Source organism: Podarcis vaucheri (genome assembly GCF_965113315.1).
Source record: "Podarcis vaucheri genome assembly, chromosome: 11".
Taxonomy (NCBI): Eukaryota; Metazoa; Chordata; class Lepidosauria; order Squamata; family Lacertidae; genus Podarcis; species Podarcis vaucheri.
The window spans coordinates 3,378,178-3,398,269 of record NC_138749.1 but is presented as its reverse complement, the minus strand read 5'-3'; the positions used below and the strand labels follow the sequence as shown (position 1 = coordinate 3,398,269).

At 45.8% G+C, this 20,092-nt stretch overlaps 1 protein-coding gene across 1 annotated transcript in view; it reads right to left on the bottom strand.

The window, feature by feature from the left end:
- KIF24 (kinesin family member 24) overlaps nucleotides 1-20,092 on the bottom strand; it is a 32,718-nt gene continuing 12,626 nt past the window's right edge. The window contains exons 4-13 of the mRNA XM_082241777.1: nucleotides 19,831-19,928; nucleotides 17,238-17,453; nucleotides 14,784-14,871; nucleotides 11,492-11,613; nucleotides 10,615-10,720; nucleotides 9,057-9,128; nucleotides 8,291-8,400; nucleotides 3,078-5,384; nucleotides 2,458-2,551; nucleotides 1-2,190 (exon numbers count right to left, since the gene is read on the bottom strand). Of these exons, the coding sequence (XP_082097903.1) occupies nucleotides 2,050-2,190; nucleotides 2,458-2,551; nucleotides 3,078-5,384; nucleotides 8,291-8,400; nucleotides 9,057-9,128; nucleotides 10,615-10,720; nucleotides 11,492-11,613; nucleotides 14,784-14,871; nucleotides 17,238-17,453; nucleotides 19,831-19,928 (3,354 nt within the window). The 3' untranslated portion in view covers nucleotides 1-2,049. The remainder of the gene's footprint in view (nucleotides 2,191-2,457; nucleotides 2,552-3,077; nucleotides 5,385-8,290; nucleotides 8,401-9,056; nucleotides 9,129-10,614; nucleotides 10,721-11,491; nucleotides 11,614-14,783; nucleotides 14,872-17,237; nucleotides 17,454-19,830; nucleotides 19,929-20,092) is intronic.

The following is a 20,092-nucleotide window of genomic DNA, read 5'->3' as shown; positions in this document are numbered from 1 at the left end:
TTCTGTGCAAGTTTTGCTCAATTATCTTTTTACTTCAATTAAAAATTCAGTATAAAAGCAACATGCATAATACTCATTCTAAGTGAATTCACTTTAACCTACTGACTCTTAAAACAAAGAACTCTTAAAAACACGTCCATGTATTGTAGTACACAGCTCTCGTGTAATGCCACTCAGCTAGATTCTCGACCATTTTACTAATTGGTTAAGTTGCACCTGAAAAGCAGGAACTGTGTCTCTGCTGGGTTTATACCTGCCAAGGAACGTACCTGCACCAGGACTTAATGTGCACATGATTTCCTTTAGCAGTGGGAAAGGTCAGTCAAAGAGCTGCTTTTGCTGCTCTGAATGTGACTTGGTTAGTGGGTGCTTGCTATGTGGGAAAGGGAATGACCAATGTTGCTGTAAGGACAGTGCTGTGACCCCTGAACTGTTGTGTTGAAGTCACAAAGGTCAAGCCAGAACGGGGTGAGATGAGGTTGTGGCATCTATTGGCATGTGAATGCTGATGCTATTCTTGTGAAATAAGGGTACGCATGTAGTCTGGAGGCACCACAAAAGTGGAAAATATTGCTGCCTGACTGCTAAGCTTCCAACTTCAATGAACCTTGGGGTAGAACAACCCTGTTATGGATACAAAGCCCATCTTTCATAAGCGATGGGCTTGGCAGAGTAAATCTCAACTCCTGACTATGCTGTCTCCCTGACGCATGGAAAGAAACAAATTAAGAGCAGCTATCGTGATGTGCAGCACTCTGTTCTCCAAGAAGGAGAAGGTTTTAAAGGATACTGCCTTTGCTGCCCTATGCTCTTGTTGGGGGTTTCAAAACTTCCAGTTACCACTTTCTGTGAATCCTTTAAAATTTTGTTTCTCTCCACCATCTTGGAAAAGCCTCATTCACAAGATGGACTAGTATGCTGCAAAGCTATTGTCCATAATGCTTGCATCCTCTTTGGGGCTGCTGCCATAAAGCAAGTATTCACCCATTTTTGTACAAGTTGGATTGAGTTCTGTTCGTTCAGACTAGTGTTGATGGCTTGATAAAAGTGGCTTGGTTCTGTCAAAAGTTCCTGCTTAGAAATCCTGCCTAGCGAGACAAGAGAGCACCAATTTCACAGAGCTTTTAGGCACATTATGTTTATGACAGTCATGTAAAGGCTTCAGGCACCATGTCATCCTGCCTTCCCACTTGCAGTCTGACGGCTTGCTTCTTCTAACCCATCTTCACAAAGCTCTTGAAGGTCATGTGTGGAGCAAAGTGAAGCCCACCCAGGCTTGACTGAAGTCAGCTGTTGTTATTTAATTTACTGCCTGCCCTTCACACTAAGGTCCCAGAATAGGTTACAACAATATAAAATACAACATCAAAAACGGTTTTAAAGCTTACAGTCAAAAAAAGATACAACCGTAAAAGAAAGTGAATCCTGAAAATAAAATGCAATTTTAAAAGGAAGGGCAAATCTGAAAATAAACCTTTTTAGTTAGTGTGGAAGCACCTGATGAGCAGATCGCCAAGGCACAAGTGTAGAATGCTTGGTAAATATGGCTGAGGGGAGAAGAGAGGGATAACTACAAGAATGTGAACTCTGTGTCTCTGATCTGTGATGCTGATAAGCAGGTCCATTGGCTCTCTTGATACTTAGCTGTCAAAGCAGCCTGGCCATATTGGGCTTTGGTAGTAGCTAGTACCTCTTTTTCAAAGGCTACACTGCCTGAGAACAGGACTAGTTCTGATTGCCCATCTGGCTGGGTTTTCTATTGTTTTTTGTCAGTGCGCAAAACTGCCATAAATGTAAAGTTGCCTGAGTGATGGCAGGAGAAAAGGGATCACTTTATCCACTTCTCAAAGTCTTGCCACAGTGGTCAAGTATTTAGATGAATGGCAGAGCACACAATCTGGACTTCCGCTGAGTTTATGCTGCTAAAGTTAAGCCTTAAGTCTTCAAGCACATGCCATGTAGAAGACCCAAGACTTTTGGAAGTCCTCACTGTCTTGAGCTGCTGGTCGCTGAAGGTCAAATGCCTCAGCACAGTCCTCACCCATGCTGCTATTTCATAGGGAAGTTGTCTGGCGCCGTCCCACTTGCAGGAGCAGCTAGAATCGGCTGCAGCTGGCTTCGCAATCTTTGGATGCATTTGGATTTCAGCGCCAGGATTTCATCCAGCTGCGCCACAAAGTCCTCGAAATCCTAGCAGAGGGAAAATGTGAGGAATAAGGATGGGTGTGTTAAAGATCATGAACTCTACAAGTGAAGGGTTTTTTTAGAATCAGAGTTGCAAGTTGCTTGCCCTGTATTTTTCAATGTTTGCTGAAGGCTCACCTTCACAACCCCAGCGGATGGCACACAGTATGGAGCGCATGCATCTCCAAACAACAAGAGATGATCCATGGAGAAATAAGCACGGCTGTGGGGGGGGGGGAGAGGCACTTTAAAGAATATTCAAACATGACTCACCAGCTCTGACATCTTACTGATCAAGCCCTCTTCCTGGAAACACAGGGCTGCCATTTCATCCAGCTGTTCCTGATGGATTTGGAGCACAAACTGCCTATTGGGCACAATTAAAAATAAAAACCCTGGTAATAAAATCCTCAGTGTTGACTCGCTGCAACTGTCAACTCTCAGATTTGGCCTGCGAAAGCTAAACCAGCTCGCCAGGCCCATTCTGCAGCCATCCTGACAAACCTTTTTCTGGAAAAGGGGAAAGCGGGGGGCAGACAGTATGTAGCCTTTATTTAGTGTTCGAGCATTAAGAGCACGTCACTCCCATTCTCAGTAATTCTGACAGCCACCCAGAGTCTAATTGTCCCTCTACTGCAAATGACAGGTTGAGAGACCATGGTTTGCCTAATGCTGCCTGCAAGGTTTGAAGTGGGAGCTTCTCCACAGCTCACTCATATTTTCATAGTTGCTGCACTAGAAACACGGGGTTGTTGCTACAGAAATGGCTGTGGGTTTTGCTCTCCGCAAAGGACATAGCCCTCTGATCTACCCAGTGGCTAAGATGTTTTTCTACCAGCTGCCAACCATTGTAAATGGGGAGTGGGGTGGGGGTTAGAATCCAGAAAACTCACCTTCCTAAAGCTTCCTTATACTGGAGTGAGCTTGGAGATAAATCCTGTGGGCTAGAAGAATTCAATGTGTTCTTGGAAGACCTGGTGTTCACCTCCTTGGAGACAACCCCTGAATCCTGTTCTGCATCGTCTGAAGGTGTGTGCATAAACACATTCTGAGAAAAGTCGTTCTTAAGAAGCCCCATTTCGTCACTGCTGAACGTCAATTTGAATGCTTCCTGCAAATGGCCAAGTTCCAGTTTCCCAAATGCCAAGCTGGGCTGCGGTGTGATGCTCTCTCCAGCGAATTCCTTCTTCCCTAAATCATTAGAGATGGAGGTTTTCCTCCCTGTATCGGTATGTTTGAGCTGTGTCATGGACTTGGAGCCATCCTCTTCCCCCAGGCTGAATTGCCCTGAACAGCTCGAGGCAATCATGGTTGCTTCGGTGTCTGCATCATACTGTGGGCTGGTCACATACTCACTGACCTGCAGGTTACTAAGGAGCAGGGTGCCCCCGCTGTCTCTGTGTGGGGAGAGGAGATCCACCAGGCCTCCATCTCTGGGCGAGTATCCACAAATACAACCATACAGTTCACTCAAGCCCAAGGGAGAAGAAACCTTTGGGCTCTGACAAGGCTGCGAAAGCCACTCAGTCTTGGCTTGCGGCGAAAGCACCAAGCCAACTTTCCCCCTCCAATTACCCGTTTCATATAGACTGGGCACAGGGGATGCTTTTTCCCCATGAAGGTGCCTGGTGCCCTCATCCAGTCTCTTTCTGGGGCCAAAGGGTTTCTTTTCGACCATCTCCTCCTCCTGTGGAGCCTTTCCTTGCTGCTGGTGGGAAGGGTTGTCTTCTGGATTGCGTGTTGTCAAAGCGTTGAGAAGGGTTACAGCCAAAGGGGTCATCTCTCTAGCAGGAACGTTCACTGAAAAATCCAGAGTCCCACAAAGGCCTGTTCCTGTTTGGAGATGCTGTTTTCCTGTGGTTCCTGAAAAAGGACCATCTTTCCCTTTGAAAGAGTCTTCCATCAAGCCGCCTACATCACAGCTTGGGGATCCCAAGGTATGGGCCAAAGGTGGGCTTTGCATTGCCTTTTCTGGCCCAGGGAATTGTTCATCAGGGCAGCTTAGAGGTAGATCTGTGCACCTGAGCTCTTTTTGCCCCAGAAGCGATTCTTCGGTGCTTAGCCTGTCGCACACAGTGTTGTCTTGCGAGCAGTAAGGCTTCTCTGGCACGTCATTCTTTGGAGAATTGCCTGCCAAGGTGTCCTCTGTGCTCCAGTCCAGCAGACTGCTGTTGCCTTCCTCGCAGCTCATGCAGGCCTCCTCCGCCCCCGGCAAGGCTGTGCCTTTACTCTCAAGCTTGCACGGTTTGAAAAGCAGGTCTTGCCCGCCCTGGACTTCCTGCCCTTCAGCGCATTCTCTCTGATGAAGGAAAAACGAACCCCCCTGGCTGCATTCCCTTTCGGCTTCTGCTTCTGGCTTCCTCCGGCTGGGACCGACGGAGAAGGAATCCTCGCTGAAGTCGCTGTCCTCCAGGTCCTCCAGCTGCATCGTCTCGTCCCGGCACTGGGGAGGAGATGCCAGAGCCTGGCAAGGGGGCTCCTGCTTCACCCGGATCTCCTGAGGCATGTACTGGGCCAAGAACTTCTCCAGGGGTTGGTAGTTCAGCTTCTGCTGCAGAATAGGAGGCTGCTGGAACTGCTGGTGGTAAAGGCGGAGGTGTTGCTCCCGGTCTTTCTGGTGGGGCGGGAGCCTTGTCCATGCTGCAGTGCACTGCTCTGCAAACACTCTCCCGCCGTCCTCCGTGCGGAAGGATGGTTGGTCCGTGTCAGCAAGGGAAAAATCAGCTCTGGAAATGAGCTGTTTCTGCACAGGTTGGGCTTTCAGGCACTTGGCTCGAGGTCTGTCTGCTTGGCCGCTTTCTCTCCTGGACCCAAAGTCCTTCCCAACGAGGCTGTTCCCAGGATGCAGCAGTGAGTCTTCTGTTGTCTTTTTGGCCGCTGGTCCTGCCCTCGGAACGCCTTTAACTGGGCTGGTGTGGCCGAACCACAGGGCACCAAAATGACCTTTGCGGGCCTGTCCTTTTGGGGTGGAAGAGAAAGGAGGGTGCAGCGGGTGAAACCCCAAAGGTGAAGCCTTCGCCTTGGAAGCTGTAGGTGTTGGGGGCTGCTGCAACCCCAGCTTCACTTTCTTAGGAGAGCTCTTTTCCCCGCCTTGCACGCAAAGAGAACTCTGAATGCGTTTGGGAGATGCGCTGCCTGGCGTTCGCCGTCGCTGTGCAACAGGTGTACAAAATTTCATCCCTCTCTTCAACTCTTTCACCCTAGGAATGAAGAGATGGACATTAGGGAAAGAAAGGCTTTCAAGCCCAGATTTTATTACCACATAACGCCTAGAATGTCTCTAGTATTTACAAATGTTCAGGGCCCTTGCGATACATTATCTCCTTGCAGGCCTTACAGCAACCATGCAATAAAGATCACAGCCCTCTCAACACAGCCACTTGCTCAGTTCTGAACTGGAGGTTCCCCAATTTGTAGTGGAGCCCATTAGCCACAGTACCAGATGAGCTCTTTCTGTGGGCAGTTTTAAGGAATACTTAGCCTGCTGCAGTTCCATCAGAACCAATGGCTCTACATTGGCAGGAGGGATTTCCACAAATTTTTCAGTTCAAGATACACTAAGGTGGAACCCAAATGCCCTTATTTAGTTTCTGCCCCATTTCTTCATTCGCTTATGAAATGCATAATCTTCTGAGTTTCTTTCTTAGGAAGCTCTTCATAGGACAGAGAAAGAGTAGCAGGACCCAATATGGGGCAGGAGGGGGGATACTTTGCCAGGGGCTGGGGAGTCTAGTCAGTGGGAGAGGGTCTCTTTGGTGGTAAGTCAGGGGGACAGAACAGAAATGAGACATAAGTTAGCAGTTGTGCTTGAGGATATTGATGCAAGCTTTATTCCCTTCATTTGTGTCCATTTCAGATGTTCAGATCTTGTAAGATCTGAGGCTGAGCAGAAACAGCAATCTTAATCTATACTGGTCCAGGCCCTCTGCTAGAGCAGGTCAAAAACACATAGGGGAGGATTTGGGGTGAGGTAAAGTCACCCCTACTTGGACTCCCACACATTGGGGCTTGCAGGGTAAATGGAGATGTTGTCTTTGGTTGGGGCACAGATGCAGAGAGGAGGTAACAAGACTGACTCGCTAGGCACTTTCCACCTCGCTCCTGTCAAAAGTTATATAAGGGAGAATCTGCATATGCTTTGGGAAAAGAGAAATCTGGGTGTGTTCTTTTAAAAGTTCTTTTAAAAAATAAACGCTGCTTCTCTCTATTCCCAACTCTTCACTTACCCCGAATATTGCCTCTCTTTGGGTCCTTTTGCTTTCTTCCCTGGTTCCAGTTCCCAGTTTTTGCTATGTGTTCCAAAGCCCTCTTAATTCACCAACCAACTCTTCTCTTTAGAATTCTTCAAGATCTAAGCTGCAGCAAAGCTTTTCATGAAATCCCCAATTCACCCTGCTGCTCCTCTACTGTCACTAGAACCTCACTGCTGACTGCACCTCATGTAACTACCAGCCCCTTGCTACAGATTGTATCACTTCATTATTTTTTGCGGGGTGGGGGTGGGGGGTGGGGTTGTCTTCTTTCTTTGGTGATCACTTGTAGCCAAGTAAGATAGTTTTCCATGAAAACAGTCTAAACAGTGAGTCCGTAAGTGACTGTGGAGGCCATAGCTTCCAGGCAGAAGTTGATGACAGTGAGGGTTTGCCAAACATGCCTTCCTCTTAGCACATTTCTCCTTTTTATGTGTTTATGTTATCTCTAGTGTTTATGTTACATTTTTTAGATTTGCCTTGGGAACATCTTTAAACTTATTGTTGTCTGCTGGTAGTTCACTTTCCATTCTTAAGTTGGGAATAGAGTAGTTGCTTTGGAAGACAATAATCAGGCATCTGAACAACATGACCTGTCCAACGAAGTTGATGTTGAAGAATCTCTGCTTTGACACTGGTGATCTTTGCTTCTTCCGGTACACTGACATTTGTTCGCCTGTCTTCCCAAGTGATGTGTAAAATTTTTCAGAGTTGTTGATGGAATTCCACTGTTGATGGAATCTTTCAAGGAGTTAAAGATGGCCTTTATAAGTGGTCCATGTTTCACAAGCATATTGTAAGGTTGGTAGTACAATAGCTTTGTAAACAAGCATTTTGGTTTCCCTGCGAATGTCCCCGTCCTCAAACACTCTGCACTTCAATTGGGAGAAAGCCACACTTGCAGAGCTCAAGCGATGGCTGGATTTTGGATCAATGTCGGCCCTTGTGGAAAGATAACTGCCCAGGTAGGTAAAGTGGTTGACATTTTCCAATGTTACACCATTAAGTTGGATGTGTGTTTCTTTGTATAGCACCCAGACATTGTCTTTTGTCAACATAGGATTCTTCAACTTTGCCCTCACTGACACCCATTGCCAGTCTTGGGGGGGGGGAGAGAGCAGGATGTAGACCTAGACAAGCATCCCCAATAGAATAGTGCCATTCAAGTAGGAACTCTGGAAGATTTCTAATAGTTATAGCTGGGAGGAATGGTGGGGTGCAAATGTAAACAAATGCATATACATTTATAACTATCTGTTAAAATCTCAAGAAATGTCTTTTCACTTGCTTCTTGCAATGGACCACAGTTAAGCAAGTTAATTTGGCTAGAAATATTCACTCCACCAGTCATTTTAATCCACTAGCTAAATATAGATTCTAGCATCTAAAACAAGTTCAAGACACCAATAAATATCTGAGCTGCATTTCTGTTTATGTTTCTGGATGGCAGCCCAGCTTTACAGGAGTCTTTATCACTGTGCGATTCTTGGTAATTTCAGTGAAGCTTGCAGTGTAAAAAGTTCCCGATGGAATGTGCCATTCGTCTTGTTTCCCATAAAGAAAAGAAGCTGGCAGCGTAGCTCAGATCATGAACCAAGGCTGCTCATCAGTTTAAACCATGGATTGATGGTAAGGCCAGCAGCTCATTCCTTGGAACTGGAGGGACGGAAGAGCTCAAACTTCAACCCACTCTTGACAAGAAGTGACAGTTAAAGATAGGAACCAGCAACACATCACCTTATAAGTGAAGCTAGGCAACAAAAGGTAATATTTGCCTCACAACTGCACAATTTGGAATCTCACAGGGCCCAGGAGTGATTGCAGTGAGTCCATTTTGGTTCAGTGCCACCACTTACCTGTCTGCATAGCGCAAGGTGTTTAAGGTGTGCTCAGTCGCAATGTGGCTGGGGGAGACATTGGCTATCATGCAGGTCTTGGAATTGCCAACAAAAGAATCCTTCAGGACCTTGAAGGGAGAGGGATGGAAGGCACATCTTAAAGCGCTTTAGCCCAAACACATAAACTAAATAAAACAGAACTAAATAAACAATGGTAACTGCTTTTCAAAAGTTTATATGCTTACATCCCACCCTTCCTTCAAGGACCTCAAGGTAGCATATGTTTATCTCCCTTTCCCATATTATTCTCACAGCAACCCTCTGAGGTTGGCTAGGCTGAGAGAACGTGCCATGAAGTGCACCTGGGTCTTAGCCTGATATGTACACTACTCCTGACCTCAACAGGATGCCTGGGATGCAAGCCAGCCAATCCAAGGTTTCCTCCCGCCATGGAAATCCAAACTTTCTTGGGAAAACAGTTTAGATGGAATTTATTCCAGATATCCAAGGAAACCACATTGTATTTTGCAACTGTGGGGATCTGGGATTCTGTCAGGGAATGTACAGCAACCTCACAGAACTACAATTCCCAGAGCTCACTGAGGAGGAAAAAGCCATTTGCAAGTTTAAAAACAAAGCAAGTTTAGAGCCCAGAATGGTGCTGTTTTCCTGTAACTTGAACCCATTCGTTAACGTTGCTTTTCTTCCCATCGGCAAACCCTGGAGTAACGCTCGTTTAAAGCAGCCTTTGGGGAAAGTGTTCTGGTGTTGACCTGGGCCTTACCTGAGTGAGCTTGCTTTGCCTGAAGGGAGTGTGAGCATGTTCCTGATCCAGGGCGCGGATGCACTCTTTCAGCTAGAGAAAGACAACAACAGGTAGCCTCACACAGTGAGCGAGTATAAAAATGCCAGCACACAGGGTTGTTTTTTCACAAGACCACACTTTGCTCTATAGCAGAGGCTCTCAAAGTACAGTCATACCTCGGGTTAAATATGCTTCAGGTTGAGCGTTTTCAGGTTACGCTCCGCGGCGACCCGGAAGTAACGGAGCACGTTGCTTCCGGGTTTCGCGCTCACGCATGTGCAGACACTCAAAATGACATCTCATGCATGTGCGGAAGCGGCGAAACGCCACACGCACAGACACGTGTTACGTTCTACTCAGGATGTGAACGGGGCTCTGGAACGGATCCTGTTCGCATCCAGAGGTACCACTGTATTGGATGGGCCTTTGCAAGCAGAGGGATATTGTCAGTTCCTCCCTGGCTCTACTCAAGATTGCATTGCCTGGAGCAGGCATCAGAGTAGCAACCTTTAGGTCAGTCACCTGTGCTTGGGACCATGGAGCAACCGTCTGTTGCTTTCCCCAGTGGTTTTTTTTTTTGGGGGGGCAGCTTATGTTATACGCCCATTGCCCCTAAAAACCAAGGGTAAGAAGGAAGGTTGCAAACTTCCTTTTTCTGTCTTACATGCCTAGAGAGTCTTTCCTTGGCACAAAAACCCCCCATGAATTCAGCATTTCAGGATTTCTGCTCTCTCTATAGACCTCTGTTGAATGAGGCCACCGCTTCATCTAGCCTAGTTTGGTCCCACTGACAGTGACTCTCTGAGGCAAAGGTCCCCCCCACCCATCTCCTCTTTCAGCAGTTTATTTGCAGCTTCTAGGGCAAGACCCGGTTCATAATCAGGTTCTGAGTCTTCTTAGCAGGTTCAGGATTGGCTCTTTTGACTATGCAATGCAGCCAATGAGATTTAGTAAAGTGATAACATTCTGAAGCCGAATCAACGTTAGGGCAATGCATTCAGGCACCATCTGTCTTATAAAAAAGGGAGAGAGAAAGAAAGATAGTACCCAGCAGAGGTAAAGAGGATCACTACTTTATGTCCACGGTGGAGGATTTTTGCAAGCTGAAAACAGGATGTGAAGTTTGTGAGGGCCCACTGTGGCTCAATCTTAAACATCTCCTATTCCTGCACCACCATCCAGATCTGGCACTCTACTAAACATAAACAGGCCTGCACAGAGTTCTCACCCCAGAGACAATTCCATCTTCTAAAAACAGGTAGGTAGCCATGTTGGTCTGCCGTAGTCAAAACAAAATAAGAAAATTCCTTCCAGTAGCACCTTAGAGACCAACTAAGTTTGTTATTGGTATGAGCTTTCGTGTGCATGCACACTTCTTCAGAACATGAAAGCTCATACCAGTAACAAACTTAGTTGGTCTCTAAGATACTACTGGAAGGAATGTTCTTATCTTCTAAAAAAATCACTGTCAAATATTAGGAACTGTATTGCAGCCCTTCAAATAATCTCAGAAGCACCACAATTCACACCAACTTACAGCCAGAAGACTTTGATTTATTTCTGCACCTTCCATTTTCGTCTGCCGGTCGGAGTCCCTGGCATCCGCAGCTCTCTCACTGCCAGCCAGGTCAATGAAGGAGATCCTGGAAAACCAAAATTATTTTAGCGCAACCTTATCCATCTTTTAATTAATTAATTCTTCCAGCGGGTCCAGAGTGAGTTTTTTTCTTCAACACCTAGAGACGGGCTTGCTCGAAGCCAATTAAGCCAGCTTTTCCACCTTCACTGCTGCTGCCTTTGGGCCTCCCTCCTATTGTCACTTAGCAACAGCCATTCCATCAGACTACCTGAGCCATTTCCATCCCCAACCAATCAACATAAGAACGGTAAGCCCTAAGTGGCTTATGTCCAAGAGAGCCTCCAGCACCAATCTGCCCAGTCAGCAGGATCTACGGTATGGGACTGAACCTTTTCCATGTTCCATCTGTAGCTGGGGAGTGACTACTCAGGAAAACAGAGGTCTTCCTGATGGCTGAACTTAAATGATGGAATACCTTGCCCACTGAACTGCATTTTGCTCCCTCGTCATTCCTTTTTTTGGCCGGCTGGTTAAAACTTTCCTACTTCGACAAGGAAATTGTATTGCTAGGCTTAGAAGTAGACCCTCACCTCAGAACATTTATGTTGTTTTATTTCTTTTATGGGATTTTCATTCTTGTTGTAAACCACCTTAAGTGATGCAAGTACACTGGAGGGGTTAAGTGTACATTTTTAAAAAGCTCTTCACCAGGAGTTTTCTATGAGCAGAGTACATACACTCTCCACATGGCGGCTGCATTCTGAGAAGAGGCCTACAAGGCTCATTGCAAGGTCTTGGAGGCAGAAGGGAATGTTTCCAGCTCTTTACTGCTCACCTTCCAAACACTCTGTTTGCTGGGTCCTTAATCTGAATCTGGATAATGGCATGGGAACGGGAGGAATCCGAGTTGACTCCAGTTGCCCCGGTACTGCGCTCTTTTCCTCCTTTCAGAATTACCTGGAATGAAGGAGGAGCAGAACTAAGACTAGGACTCCCCACATAAACCCCACAGTGAAACGGCATATGTACTAGTACAGTGGCACCTCGGGTTAAGAACTGAATTCGTTCTGTAGGTCCGTTCTCAACTTGAAACTGTTCTTAACCTGAGGTACCACTTTAACTAATGGGGCCTCCCACTGCCGCCACGCCGCCACTGCGCGATTTCTGTTCTCATCCTGAAGCAAAGTTCTTAACCCGAGGTACTATTTCTGGGTTAGCGGAGTCTGTAACCTGAAGCATATGTAACCCGAGGTACCACTGTACAGTCCAACCAGCCCCAGATGACTCAAGGGAGACCATGCCACTCATTCAGAGGGAGGCAAACCTCCAGCATCATTGGGCATTTGGGAACTTTATAGTCTTCACATTATATTAATTTGTCTTTTTCTACTGTAGGAACATCTACTTATGCCATCTTTTGTAAATTACTTTATTTTGCTTATTATCTGTTTGATTCTTACTCTTCTTTGTTTTATTGTTTTGTTATTCCATATTTGAGTTGTTTCATCTAATGTTTTATGTTTTTACCTTTATATTAAAAAGCCCAATAAAAATTACTTTAAAAAAGAGAAATAGGAAATTCAATGTCCCTGCAACTTAATTGTCTGATGTCAGTTTGATGGCAGGTAATTCACCCCCCTAAATATTTCCTTCCATCATCACCAGCATTGCCACGAAACCAGGAGGCAGATATTTAAGCCCAGCAACTTGTGGAGTCCTCATCTCTGCCACAAGGTCCTTTCATATGGCCCATTTATCACTATCTGAAAAACTCATTGGAAATCCTACCCATGTGCAACAATCACTCACTGGAAATGAGCAAAGCAAAATGTATTTCGTTAAGGCTGGACATAAGCTGGACAGTTTTTCTTCTCACCCCCCTACCCGAAACTATACATTCCAAGCGTGCCAAAGGATTTAGTGAGCCAGAAAGTGAAGAGACACACAATCACTTCAGTGCACTACGAAAGGCCAGCTTGCTCATCTGTCTCCATAGCCAACAGCAAAGAAAATACTGCCAAAGTAAACAGCTGGGCCACTGAGCCCATCACCTCCTGGCAAATAGAAGGGGAAGAAATGGAGGCAGTGAGAGATTTTACTTTCTTGGGTTCCATGATCACTGCAGATGGTGACAGCAGTCACGAAATTAAAAGATGCCTGCTTCTTGGGAGAAAAGCAATGACAAACCTAGACAGCATCTTAAAAAGCAGAGACATCACCTTGCCAACAAAGGTCCGTATAATTAAAGCTATGGTTTTCCCAGTAGTGATGTATGGAAGTGAGAGCTGGACCATAAAGAAGGCTGATCTCCGAAGAATTGATGCTTCTGAATTCTGGTGCTGGAGGAGGCTCTGGAGAGTCCCATGGACTGCAAGAAGATCCAACCTCTCCATTCTGAAGGAAATCAGCCCTGAGTGCTCACTGGAAGGACAGATCCTGAAGCTGAGGCTCCAATACTTTGGCCACCTCATGAGAAGAGAAGATTCCTTGGAAAAAACCCTGATGTTGGGAAAGATGGAGGGCACAAGGAGAAGGGGGCGACAGAGGACAAGATGGTTGGACAAAGTTCTCGAAGCTACGAACATGAGTTTGACCAAACTGCAGAAGGCAGTGGAAGACAGGAGGGCCTGGGGTGCTCTGGTCCAGGGGGTCACGAAGAGTCGGACACGACTAAACAAAACAGCTGGGCAGGCGGGGGGAGGGGGATGCACAGCAATTTCAATTTCTGGTCAATAGAACCAAAGAAGGAATTGGTGCCAGGGCTGAGACCCTCAGTGTTAAAATTTTGCAATGTCATTTCTACATCTATTGCAGTGCACAAAGTACTTTGACGCTCCTATCAGCACAAAAATATTGGGGGGTGGGAGGAAGGAGAGAACAGCTGCACTGTTTGAAAGCTGAAAGAACCAGTTGTGGAAGTTGCTCAGCAATGAAAACGGCTTGTTGTAAGTTCAAGGCAGGATGGGAGGCACTGCAGAACAGGATGGCCCAAGGAAGTAAATAAAATCCTCAGAACTCTTAACCCCAAAGCAGGGAAAGAAATTCTTTAACGTCATTAACTGGGCTCAGAGGTGATGAGGCCTATCTAAATCATATTTAACTTTTGTTTTGGTTCCTTCTAGTGCGCCGTATGTTTTTCAAGGGAAATCCGTTTTTTAAGAAAACCATGAGTCTTAAGAATCTAATGAGGGGAGAGAGAAGAAATAATCTAATGAGAGCCCGGGCATGTCCAGTATCTTCCTTAAGAAAACGCTTAATGAGAACAATTGGCCACATGCACTCAGTACACACCCTAAAACATCTAATGACCATTACATGGGGCACAGTGGTATTTCCATGGTACCTGCACCCTCAAAGCTTAATAAAATGTATACGTCTGGGTGGTCAGAATTACCGTATTTTTTGCACCATAACACTCACTTTTTTCCTCCTAGAAAGTAAGGGGAAATGTCTGTGCGTGTTATGGAGCGAATGCCTACGGGTGGCGGGGGGGAGATCTGCTGCAGTCGTGAGCAGAGGATCCATGGTTCCCCTTCCTTCCCTCCTCCGTGGCTCGCTTTGAAACAGCAAAGCGGGAGAAGAGCCGCTGAGTGGGGAGGAGAGAGGGACAGAGAGCCTGCTTCTTTAAAGGAGCAAAGTGGGAGAGGAGCCTTCTCCCCTTAAACCCCTCTTCTTCATTATTAGCAGCATCCTTCTCCACCCACCCCACGCGTGCTCCTTGTCCCTTGAGTGCTTTTCCTTCCCTCCCCACTTAAAACGTGGTTACAAAGCACGGATCCACATGGATCCCCAGGATTTTTGCACTGGGTCACCCCAAATTCACCATCAGATCACATAGCATGTCCATGGCTACATCTTGCACCAAAAAAATCACGCACCCACTGTTGCCTGGGGCCGCAGTGGTGCAAAAACGTGGTTACAAAGCATGGATCCACATGGATCCTCAGGATTTTTGCACTGGGCTACTCCAAACTCACTGTCAGATCACATGTCTGTGGCCACAGCATGAACCACAAAAATTATATATCCACTGTTTCGTTTAGAATATTTTTTTTCTTGTTTTCCTCCTCTAAAAACTACGTGCGTGTTATGGTCGGGTGCGTGTTATAGAGCGAAAAATACGGTACCTCTAGTAGCAGGCTGACAGTGTTCACTTGGACCTCACGCAGCCCAACTATCTGCACAATATGCTTACTGTCTTCCCTTGCAAAAAGCCTGGGGAGGAAACCACATAGATTAGTTGCAAAAGTGCTTGGGGAAAAGGTTCAACAAATGCCCGTTTTTAATTTTCAAAACATGAAATTTACTTTTAACCCCCACTTCCAAATAGAGCCGATTACAACAAGCACCCATTAAATAATTCAATGTAACAACAATTAGAAAAACAACAGAGTCCAAGGAAGAGGCAGCGGAACAAAACTCAAACTACGGAAGATCATAATGCTAATTTTAACCATAAGCTGGCTCCTCAACAGTCACAGGATGGGTGCCATGTGAGTTCTCTTGGAAATCGTGTTTCAGAATCAAGCTGCCATTACAGGAAATACCCTATTCTAAAAATCTCTGACAGGGAGGGGCACAAGGAGCCTTGACTGATGTTTGGACAATGATCTCTGTAAACGGACAGGTTCATATGACAGAAGTCATTGTCCTGGGCACAGGACATTTGGATCAGGGATGGGGAATCTGTGGCTCTCCAGATGTTGCTGAACCCCAACTCTATCAATCCCAGGCACCATGGCCGATTGTCAGAAATTATGGGAGTCATAGTCCAGCAGGTTCCCATCAATAACCTGGCCGTGATACTCCAAACCAGCTCCAGTTTCCAAGTAATCTTGAAAAGCGGAACCATGTTACCAAGTCCATCTCTTTCCAAGAAATGTTGCAACCATTGCACCAAAGTTGGTTAAAAGGTGCTTCATGCCACAGGCATCACTGTTCTATACACAATCAAAGAGAGCCAGTGCGGTGTAGTGATCAGTGTTGGACCTGGGAGACCAGGGTTCAAATCCCCACTCAGCCATTAAGCTCCCTGGGCGACCCTAGGCCTGTCACTCACTCGCAGCCTGATCTACCCCACAGGGCTTCCATGGGGATAAAGCAGGGAGGAGGGGAACATCACCTTGAGCTCATTGAAGGAAAAGTGGGATATAAATGCAATCAGTCAAGGCTGGATCTAACTGCAGGCTTTGAACTTGTCCCTCCATGAGTGCAACGCCATCAGTCACAGGATGAATACTTCCTTCCTGGCCAGCTGAGGCACCCACCAGCAGCACCTCCACCTTGCCTGGGTGGAGCTTCCATTTATTAGCTCTCACCCAACCCCTGACTAACTCCAGAAACTTGGGGCATCCCCTGACACACTCAAATCAGACGAACACAAGAGCTGAGCGTCATCCGCATGCCGACAATTAAGATCCCAGCAAGATCGGACCAAAAGCCTATCTAGAGCAACATCCTGCTTCCTCAAGTGGCCTCAGCCAAAATTTATTGGATGACCTCACTCACTTGTTGAAAAGCATGACCAAAGGACAGAAAGACACACAGCACCTGATCCAGCAACCCTTATGTGGAAATGGATCCCACCATGAACAATGGAAGGTAAGGCTCCACAATTTCACATCCGCATCCTCACCCAACCCAGCCAACAGTGGGATAGCACCAGCTGCCCTTGAAAGACACAGCCATTCACGGGAAATTGGTTTTATTTCAATGCACAGTCCACCCCATTCTGAAGCAGAATTGATAGCTGAAACTTCCCAGCGGGAGCTCCTCATTTCATTTCACACTTGAAATCGCCGGGGCAGCAGACACTGCTGAGTGTATCAGCTAGAACAATCAGGAGTGGGGGAATTAATTTATGTTGATATTTAAATTGTCATCTGCCTGTTGCAGAATTAATAACCCAGAGAGATGATTAAGTGTTTGCAGTCCTCCATCCCCACAGAGCCCCCACGAAACAGCGCTCTCGCCACCTCTCCGCTAGAAAGCACTCCCTGTGCCATGCAAACATCAACACATCCCTCAGGTCACCCTGTCAAAGGAAGGACAAAAGCTGACATGCCTGAGCCACACGGGAGATGTCTCCATTCTGGAATGTACTGAAAAGATAAGATCGAGTTACAGCAGTTGCTAGAATGGTCACACACAAAAAGGGGTGGGTGGGCTTTTAATGCTTTTTACTGAACCAACTATATCAGCAACTAATTTTATGGGAAGGAGGGGTCAGGCTCCATCGCCCCTTCCCTCAGTATGGACTGACAGCAAGCCCTGCTGTGTAGCCCTGGCAACAGAAGGAGTAGATACTTCTCTGGGGGCAGATTTGGCTCTGGGAGTTTAGCTACCAACTCCTAAACTGCACACTTATGAAACTACAAAATCAAAGCCCCCCTCCTCTTTTAGGCTGACTGAGCAAGCTGCACAGCTCTTGGGACAGGACTTTATTGTGCATCCCTTCACTAAAAAAACAACAATAACCCACTTGTCCCCAGATTTCTCTGTTCCAAGCAACTCTAATTCTGTTCAGCTATATCTGATTAACGGCCTTGGTTTCAAAAGCTGTACTCTTGGATTTTAAGCACCTCTTCCTTCCATTTAGCAGGTCATAAAGCTGTCCACAGTAGATCTCATAAAAGCTGATCCAGACATGGAGGTCTTTTCTAGTCTGAGATGCTTCCAATTGCCTGAAGATATCGTTAGCAGCCAGGGCGTAGAGTCCTGGGTTTTGGTGAGTGCCAATCATAGTATAGGTCTTGCCAGCACCCGTCTGCCCATATGCAAAGCAGGTGGCGTTGCCGCTGTAACAAAAGAAAGAGAAGTACCTTTTAATATAGCAGCTTCTATTAGAGTGTAAAAGACTATGGTAAAACACAGGCACTGAATGCTTGCCCAAAACTACTTCTGTGGGATAATCGAATGTGGAGATATGGAAGCAGCCTCCAAGAGATCTCCTGATGTCCTCTCACATCCTGTTTAGATCTGTTGCACATAAGACATTCTCAAAAGGCTTGACTGTAGAGAAGGCAACAAAGCATATGGAAGAGTCATCAGTGGCGAACATCATGTACAGAGCTGCTACGTGAAGTTCAGTGGCTATACAAGAGAACCACCATAAGCTACAAGAGCGAAGCTTTTCTGCCTTCAATACTAATGCAGTCCTCCACCTGGTGGGCTAACCGGGGCAAGGATGGCATCCTTTAAAACAGTCCCCTGGACCTGCTTGCCCTCCTTTTGATTCCTATCTTGCATGTTCCACAACACAATGGCTCCATTAGGAGCGGCTGTCACTCCAATAATAACCTTCCCAGCTGCCTCAAAAAGAACTCCTGCGTGATGCCTTTGTGGCTTGGGCACAGCATGGGGCACTCTCCATTAAGCTGGCGCCATAATTGATTATGTTCACATTATAATGGTGACAAAAATGTGGAGTTTAGCCTTTTGTGATATTCAGCTTGGCCAATTAGTCAGTCTAACTAATCACAATAGCCAGATTGAAAGATGGAGAGAAGGTATTTGGTCTTTTTGCTTCCTTAAATATGAAAGCGTCTTGTGTCTGTGTGTATGTACAGTTGAATGGTAAAGATAAAAATATTGATATAGAAGTTGTGAGCAGTATTATATCTGACCTTTCTCAAGTTACACTCTGATTTAATATGGTTGCATCCTAAAAGTATCTTCATCTAGTTGACTTTGTCCCAAAAGTCATAAGGCAGAAAACAAAATGTAATTATACTGGTGGGGTTTCCTTATGTAGATGAATACCAGTTGTTGTTTTAAGTAGCAACATCAAAGATGCGAGGGGACTACACTAAATGGTATAATTAAAGAAGCAGAGACCAGTGGTACAAGACAATGACCTTGCAATAAATATTTCTTCTACTTACACCAAAGAAGATTGTCTCTGAAGTACCTTTATGTTATTTTGCAGTGCAATGCAGAGCAGCAGAAATCCAAATTTGAACCCCTGCTTAGTCATAATGGAGCCTTGCAAATCGGCACCATCAGTAGGGCACCATTTTTAATGTCCCTGGCCCAGCTTATCTATTGTAATCCATCATGAACATTTGGGATATGGCAGGAAAGAAATTTTAGGTGTGGCCAAGGTGCAATCCACAAAATGCTTATAACCCAGGTAGTATTACTCAAATCTCTGCCGACTTCTCTGGCATCAAAAATTAGTGGGCAGCGCCTCCAGCAGATGACACTCAAGTCTGATGCTCCATACTGAGCCTTATTTTGAAACAGCATCTGAAATCCTGAATGGCCACAAGAGGCTGCTCTTTTTCTAGTGAGTGAGACGGCATTAAAAGAAGCAAGCCTTAGTTTAACAAACAAATTGGGACCACCAGCACTGGTTTTCCAGCCCATGAGCTGATTTGATTCACAATACAGTGGTACCTCGGGTTACATATGCTTCAGGTTACATACGCGTCAGGTTATCCTTGAAAGGGTGTCAAGAAGAAGCACCTGGACTAGAATTGGTGCCTAGCAACTGGCTGCAAACAGTCACAGGATGCAAGAACATTCATACTGAAGAAGCGCGGCTGGTGGCTGGTTGGTTTCCAGGCTCCATTCAAAGTACCATTTTTGACCTTTAAAGTCCTAAGTAGTCCAGTGGAAAGCTTGTTTCTTCAGTTGCCCTACGCCAGACCCCCTTTGCCACTGAATATCTGCTAGAATGGCATTCCTTAGGAAATACTTCCCTAAGTGGGTGCCCATTACAGCAATTCCATGGAAGTCTTCAAGACGCCCATGAAAATGTTCGGGCCTTGGGGTTACGATGGTGGGAACAACTGAGTTATGCTACGCCTGTTACTGATTTTATACAAGATGCCCTTTTTTCCTTGTTTGTTTTATGATTATTCTATTTGATTATTCACCTTTTAAATTGTGAGCTACCTTGTCAAGTGGTAGGATATAAATCTAAATAAATAAAATGGAAAAATTTTTTACTTTCCTTCTCTTATCTGCTCATTTATTTTAAAATGACACATAATTCAGATATAGGACAATGTGTGTGTGTGTGTGTGTGTGTGTGTGTGTGTGTGGGGACCATCACCAAAAGAAAAACAGGGGAAGAAAGGTGAGCACCATGAAAACATCAATAAACATATATTGTATAAACAATGAAAATGTTCATAGGCACAGATAGGGAAAAGATACACAACACCCTACCCATTGAAAATGTGTTGAATGAGGGGGTGGGCAGTCTTCATGTACACATCCTGGTTGGAACAGGCCTCCCCAAAGACTTCATCAAAGTAAAACACATGCTGCAAAAAGAAAATGGATATTTACACAAAAAGGAATACCACTCCTTTCACCCACCCATGATGATAAGATACACAGCTGTGGATGTAAATCCCATTCAAAGTGAAACCAGGAAGCTCAGACCCCGCATAGCCAAATTCAGACATCATGCAATCACCATCAGCCA